An 8,119-nucleotide genomic window follows, 5' to 3' on the forward strand; every position below is an offset into this window, starting at 1 on the left:
CTTGAAGTGTTGCTCTGGCAAAAAAGGATTGTACTGAGTCGGTCTTTTACCATAGTAACTTTTCACCATGGAAAGTAGGCAAACGCATATTGATGACTACTAATTTTGTCATGATGAAAAGTAACTTCACTTTCAAACTCTTTAAATTCTGTAACTTCTCCATGCTAATAATCACTTTATATTTAGAGAAGTAAGTTTAAGCAGATTGGTCATTAGTAATTTCTTGGTGCAGTTAGTAATTTCTACCTTTAAAAGTTGCTTATTCATGTGTTAATGAGTCCCTTGTGAAATAAGTGACTATCGATATATCTATTATAAGTTTTATGCATATGTCATTAAGTGTTTTTCCATATAAAAAAAGGCAATTTAGTAACTTTACCAAAATGCGAAATTAAAAGCAAGGACAGTAGTAAATTTAGAAATATCGGTGCTGATTAATTTGCACTTGCACTCCTAGAAAAATCCAATACACTAGAGTTACACTATTCTACTAAGCATTCTTGGATAATTCGTACCATGCGCATCGACAGTCAATAAGTGTTCTTGAATTACCACATGCTAGAATGCTAAATCCAGAAGCTATGCATCCGTATTCACCCTCCAGAGCAACCGCATGGTTCATAGCTGACTAAACATACTTTTTGGAGCAGAGATCAATTCCCGATATTGGATTATTTAGAAACAAAGCAACGGCGAGCCATTCCCGCTCAATCTGCAGAAACCAAGTTTTATTTTGAATAAGATTTCCAATAACTAATCGATTGCAATTCCTCTTAATGAGCATCATACTAATGACAAGAAAAAAACAGAAGCTAGACAATTTATGTTGGATTCAATTTAAAATACTATGGAACCAAAAAAGAATTCTAAGAAAAGCAACAGTACTCGAGAATATGTATGCACCATTGGCCTTGTGCTAGTTTTGTTATGTATAGATACAGATGGAGAATAATGATCAATCATCATTTTGAGGAAAAGGCAATGACCGATCCTCTTCAGTTATAGATTTTACCTGTCCGCTTCCGTTTACTAACAGCTAAACAGAAGCTGTTAGTAGTTCATCTTCTCCATGTAAACCCAAGGCAAAGAGTTTCTCCCTAACTTGTTGCAGCTGATTTGCAATTCCGCTGATGCTCATCCGTCTTCCAGGCACGCTATGCGAACAAGCAACTCCAATATTGTACACCATAACCAAACACTCTTGAAATATGCCGTCGCTTTCGAAAAGCCAATGCTGCGGACTACGGGGGCCTAAATGGCTCTCTCTTTCTTGAAGCAAAATGATGTCTGTAATTGCAAGTACTCGTCCGGGCAAAGCTTTTGTGACAAAACTATGAAGAGTCAAATTGTCTCTAAATATGTCATCGGTGGGACTCAACCCTGTGAACATCTCAAGTAAGAGAATCCCGTAACTATAGACATCCCATTCTCTTGAAATTTCGCATCCCATTGCATATTCTGCCACACATTTAGATCATAGTGCAGGTAAAATTGGGGTGCGGATCTTCAAATCATAAGGTAATGTGCCTAAGACTATAAGAGTTAGAGAGAGAGAGAGAGAGAGAGAGAGAGAGAGAGAGAGAGAGAGAGAGAGAGAGAGAGAGAGAGAGAGAGAGAGAGAGTACCTGGTGGAGCATAACCAATTGTCCCTTTAAAACCCACTGAGCTCATCTGATTAACTACAGTATCAAGGGATGATCCAAGAAGGAATTTCGCCAATCCAAAGTCGCCAACATGTGCGACCATCTCCGCATCTAGGAGGATATTACTTGGCTTTAGATCGCAATGAACAATGGGGATGTGGCATTGATGATGGAGATAATCCAGTGCAGAAGCAACACCAATAGCAATATTTATCCTCCGAATGAAATTCAACTTTTTCGGGAGCTCATTCCCATGAGATGTTGCATTAGGGTGTAGCCATTGTTCTAGGCTTCCATTGTCCATGAATTGATAGACTAAAGCCTTAAAATCATTTCCTTGATAATCACTACTCGAGCAAACTGTAAGTATCTTCAAGAGATTTCGATGTTTGATGTTCTTTAATGCCTCGCACTCTACCATGAAACTCTTCAGAGCACCACAACGGACTAAATGAAGTACCTTCACGGCAACCACAATTCCATTGTCCTCGAGTATCCCCCTATAAACAGAACCAAAGCTTCCAATACCGATCAAATTCATTGAAGAAAAACCATCCGTTGCTTTTAGGAGTGCTCCATAGGACACCTTCGGACGTGAATCACTTATCGTACTTGAAGCTGGTTCATTTACTTTCTTCTTTAACCAACAAAGATATAAAAAAGTTAGAATAAGAGCTATTCCAAGGACTCCGGAAATAATACAAGCAAACAATATTGCTATGTTTATCTTTCTGCTCTTGGAGCGTTTGGAGATGCAATTGGGGAGGTGAAATTCTGGCAGTCCGCCGCAGAGCTCATTATTCCCAATAATAGAAGTACCGGTAGCATTCTTAAAGACTCCTTCACGTGGTAGCATACCTTCAAACTTATTGTACGATAAATTCAGAAGCTTCAAGGAGCGAAATGCTACTAAAAATTCTGGAATTTGACCTGACAAATTATTACATGAAAGATCTAGTTCTTCAATGCCTCCTAACGATTTCATTGATTGAGGAATGGACCCATGGAAAAAGTTGCCCCCCATCCTCAGTGATGTCATTGAAGTGCAATGACCTAAACTGATGGGGATTTCACCTACCAACAAATTGTTCGAGATGTCCAGCGCAGTTAAAGTTCTCAAGTTGCCGACTTCTGTGGGTAGAACCCCAATCAGACGGTTATGAGACAAGTTCAGAATGATTGTTAATGATGAGAGACCTATGAGCTGCGGAGGAATGGCACCACTGAGATTGTTATTAGACAGAATAAGCTCATCAAGAGATCGGCAATTAGATAGATGTGGCAGAATTTTCCCATGAAAGTTGTTCCTGCGAAGATCTAGTTGGATTAACTTGGTTAGATTTCCCAAAGAAGATGGGATAGTCCCTCCCAGCTTGTTATCACTTAAGTCCAGCATCACTAAATTTTGTAGAGCCCCCAAATTTGGGGGAATAACACCTGATAATTTGTTATCATTCATATACAATACTTCCAGATTAACCAGATCCCCGATTTCTTCTGGAATTTCACCGGATATATGATTGAAGCTTAACAAAAATGCTTTGATAGTGGTGGATAAATTACCTATGCATTTAGGTAACACCCCGCCGAACTTATTCCCCCCAATAGACAGGTACTCTAATTGGGTGATGTTAGTTAATGAGCAAAGGAAGCTCAAGTCTTCAGGTTTTCCACTTCCGAGTTGGTTACCACCGATTCCAAACCAACGAAGCCTATACAATTCTTCCAAAGAAGGCACTTTTTCAGAAAACCTATTAATGTTAAGTTGAAGCGTGTATAGCTTTGTGCAATTCGATATCGTCAGAGGAATCGGTCCCTCAAGTTGGTTCCAAGAAACGGTAAAAATTTCAAGATTTGGGAGTTTGAGGCCTATGCCAGTAGGAAGAGTCCCCTGTATTCGGTTGCCTCCAATGTCAAACACAACGGGAGAAGAGAGATTGAGTAACGAAGATGGAATTGTACCTGACAATATGTTAGTTCCAATGCCAATCGCTTGCAAGTTTGTTAGATGGCCTAGAACTGAGGGAATGCTCCTGCCCAAGTTGTTTCTGCTTAAATAAAGTTCCTTTAGTGAAGATAAGTTCCCAATGGAGGAAGGCACACTCCCACTTAGATTGTTCCTACCCAAACCTAAGTCTTGTAGCTTCGACATTGAACCGAGCTCTCCAGGAATTTCTCCGGTCAGTTTGTTCTTCACAAGCCAGAGGATGACTAGTTCTGAGCAACCCGACATGTTTTTGGGAATTTCTCCAACCAATGAATTGTTGTCCAATCGTAGGATATGCAGGCGGCACAACTGGCCGAGTTGTGGAGGGATTTTTTGATTGAAGCTATTGTTTTGGAGGAACATTCCCCTTAAAAAGCTAAGATTTCCGATATGAGAAGAGATTGATCCGGAGAGTCCTTGTGATCGCAAGTCCAAGACTGTAACCCTCTGGTGCCTGCGGCCGCACGTAATGCCATACCACTGGCAAAACCCAATGCTATTGTTCCATGAGTTGAGCACGCCGAAAGGATCTTCGGTTATGCCGGCCTTAAATGTGAGCAGCGCAAGTCTATCTGTTTCATTGGTGGTGGAGAAGACTTGGTTAAAGCATAGTGCAAGAACAATACCAAGAAGCAAGTGGCATGATTGAAACTCTACAAAACTCATGCTTCCGAGTTTCATGACACAAAGAAAAAGAAAGCAGGGTAGATATGAAAGCAAGGCAAGGAATCAAGAGGCAGGATCAATGCTAGAGCAAACTGGGAAGAGATTTATAAGAAGGTGTCGATTTTTCTTTGACAGCTTTTTGAAGCGCTTTTCTTCTTTCTGTTTTTGGTTCTTCTTTTTATGAGTAACATTCAGTGCTTTATAGAAATAAAAAGAGAGAATCTTCCAGTCAATTCCAGTGCTTTATGTAAAGGAAAAGAGAAAAAATCTTCCCATTGAAATGCAACTAGTGGCACTCTTTTTCTTTTTAGGAAAAAGTAGTCATTATCGTCAATGAGTTTTGTCCATTCAATACTTTTGAACCGTAATTGGTTTCCATAGAATTGTTTGAAATGAAAATTGTTGTTTTAATCAGTGGATTTTGGTTATTATAGCATAATTTTGCATAACTTTTGCTAGGAAAATGTTATTTTCCTTGGGCATTGCATTCATGTAATTTTCTCACTGCACGTTTTATGGAATTGACTATTTCTCATGGTATAAAGATGAGTAATAATCAATTGATACAATTAATGCGAAATACTTACTTACGTGTAACTATATCTTATGATATGTATGTTATATTTGATGAGTCAACTAAAGTTTCACCAATAATAATTTGACATGTGACACCACATCATATAACATAGACACGAGTCACGCTACATGACGCAACAGCGTGAATTCATGCGCAACTACCAAGACGTAATAAATTACACATCTTTTTATTAAAGGTTTCACAGTTCTTATTCTTGTATTAGTTATCACAAGTAATTAAGTAATTACTTATTACTCAGCATACACAATTAATTAGTAATAACCTCTTCATAAGAAAGCGTTCATTTTTAAAAGATCTTTTTGAAGGGCTTTTCTTTTCTTTTCTTTTTTCTGCAGACAATAACAACAATGAGTACCATTCAGTGAATGATAAGCCATCAACGGTCGACCGTTGACCTTGACTGCACTGCCCATTCACTACGTTGCACTACTTTTCATCCCCTCTGGAATAGACTCCTTGTCTGGCCATATATGCTCCGTGAGAGCCGCTGTGATGTTGATGTATATGCATCTGCGTGTATTTTGGGGGTGAAATTCTTATCTTGGCACGGTCCAATCACAATCCATGTGGGATGGGCCAATCACAGCTGTTGGTCACGTGAGTTTCACGCAGATTCCACAAATTTCCGTAATCCATGGTCCATGGTTCATGGTCCACGCAAGTATTTCCCTGTTCGTCGGGCTGGAAATTTACGAGAAGGCGATATGTGGGGATGTTTCCTTCTAAGTCAATCAGTGCAATGCCCACACCATTACTGCATAGGAAGCTCAAATGGCCACGACTTTGGTATTCCCAGTCAATACTAAAGAATGACATGTAAATTACGTCCTGAGTTGTGTGTAAAATTTAACCATTGCATGAGTTACTGTCTTGCCAATGAAACTCCATCTACAGAGCACGAAAGAAAGAAAAGGAAGACGGGAGAAAGAGAGGCAGAGGCAGCATCCTTGCATTGAAAAGTTCTTCCATGTAATCAATTTATGGCTACAATCTCCACTACCGATCCCAAGTACCTCGCATATAGCAAAAATTCGCTTTAGGCAATGATGCAAAGCACTTGTTGCCCAACAACCCCGTAGACCATCCTCATGGGGTGGTAAAGGGAGATGTAAATGTTGGCTAGGTAAAGCGTCTAGTAGTAGGAGTAGTGGTTACAAACCCCGTAGACCATCCTCATGGGGTGGTAAAGGGAGAGTAAACCAAAAGGCCCAACAAATGCGCACCAAATGTGGTACAATAGAGTTGTAATTCACTAATTATTCCATATGCTCACCAAATTTGAAAAAAAAAATTCTATTTACATTGAGTTTACTTTGATAATTTTTTTTAAATATAGATAGAGTAGTTATCAATTGAGAGTGCTCTTATACAAAACAAATGAAACTTTATCGCTTTCACCTGCCTTCTGATGCATTTTTACTCGAGAAGAAAAGGAACTCAAACATAATAAAATTCACATTTATTTATTTCTTCAAATTAAATTTTGCAATATTCAAAATAACATCAAAATTATAATTTCGAATGATATGGTTGACCAGTGATTACTAGCGTTTCTGGTTTCGATGCATATACCAAATCCAAAATGGATTTAGCCGTGTAGGGGTCGTTGCATCAAGCGCCAAAGCATGGGTGTTTTGTATCCATTGAACATTCACGATCTAGATGTAAATGAGTTGAATTACTTATCCACTGATCTATTAGTGAACTATCTCCCCGATAGAGTTTTCGGGGCATTGGATTTTCACCAATGTTTGCGTTACTCAAGCTGACATTCGGGATGCTCCTCATAAGCAACGAATGGCAAGTGCTCTGACATAATTCAAAACGTATATCTCAAGGAAATCAAGCAACTTCAGAATAGTTCTTGTGGCATATCATATCATTAAATGAAGATGATGATCGGTAGTAATCATCTTCAAAAGGTGAATGAAAATAAGGGAAGACATGTAAAGCGACAAGAATCCTATGATAAATGATCATTTTCGAATGCTATTATAATAGCTCAGTTTTTGTCTCCAGGCATACTTGCTCATTTTCGAATGCTATAAGCTTTTTTTTTTTTGGACAAAGAATGCTATAAGCTTGATTAGTCAAGATGTTGGCATTCATAGCAGAGGTTCTTGGACTTGTGTCTATATAAGTGCGTGTATTAAGGGATAGATGATGGATCCATTTAGATGGCTTTTCAGATGTTGACTTGAAGTCAACCAATGCCGAAAATTAGTTAATCGTTTATACTCAGTGGTGAACTTGGAGTGTTGCTCTGGCAAAAAAGGATTGTACCAAGTCAGTCTTTTACCATAGTAACTTTTCACCATGGAAAGTAGGATTGCGCATATCGATGACCACCAATTTTGTCATGATGAAATGTAACTTCACTTCCAAACTCTTTAAATTCAGTAACTTCTCCATACTAATAATCACTTTTTATTTAGAAAAGTAAGTTTAAGCATATTGGTCATTAGTAATTTCTACCTTTAAAAGTTGCAAGTGCTTATTCATGTGTTAATCAATTCCCTGTGAAATAAGTCACTATCGATATATCTATTAAAAGTTGTATGCGTATGTCATTAAGTATTTTTCCATATAAAAAAGGTGATTTAGTAAATTTACCAAAATGCGAAATTAAAAGCAAGGACAGTAGTAAACTTCAGAAATATCAATGCTGATTAATTTGCATTGTTTCTGCAGATTGATTGGGAAATCTTACTTAATTTACACAAAATACTTGCATTGATTGGGAAATCTTATTATATGTTGTAATCTATTTACACAAAATACTTACTTACATGTAACTATAGATTACAACATATTATAATCATATTGGGTGATATTATATTTAATGAGTCAAATAATGTTTCACCAATAATATTCTGCCATGTGGCGGCACATCACGTGACATAGATACATGAGTCATGCCACATGACGCAACCGCATAAGTCATGCGCAATTGCCGAGATATAAGAAATTACGCATCTTTTTATTAAAGATTTCATAGTTCTTATTCTTGTATTAGTTAACATAAGGAATTAAGTAATTACTTATAATTGAGCATACACAATTAATTAGTAATAACCTCTTCATAAGAAAGTGTTAATTTTTCAAAAGATCTTTTTGAAGGGCTTTCTTTTTTTTTTTTTCCGCAGACAATAACAACAATGAGTACCATTCAGTGAATGAGAAAGCATCAACCGTCGACCGTCGACCTTGACTGCACTGCCCATT

General features: G+C 37.9%; 1 protein-coding gene across 1 annotated transcript; it reads right to left on the reverse strand.

Moving 5' to 3' along the window:
• Positions 1 to 1,036: 1,036 nt before the first annotated feature.
• Positions 1,037 to 4,477, reverse strand: LOC115685660 (probable LRR receptor-like serine/threonine-protein kinase At3g47570). The gene is made up of 2 exons (XM_030610747.2): positions 1,626 to 4,477; positions 1,037 to 1,458 (listed from the first exon to the last, which is right to left on the reverse strand). The coding sequence occupies exons 1-2, from the start codon at positions 4,309 to 4,311 to the stop codon at positions 1,037 to 1,039; spliced, it is 3,108 nt and encodes a 1,035-aa protein (XP_030466607.2). The 5' UTR covers positions 4,312 to 4,477.
• Positions 4,478 to 8,119: the final 3,642 nt, after the last annotated feature.

This window comes from Syzygium oleosum, unplaced genomic scaffold (genome assembly GCF_021117445.2).
Source record: "Syzygium oleosum isolate NSW1041296 unplaced genomic scaffold, Sole_v2.1 Sole_v2.05, whole genome shotgun sequence".
NCBI lineage: Eukaryota > Viridiplantae > Streptophyta > Magnoliopsida > Myrtales > Myrtaceae > Syzygium > Syzygium oleosum.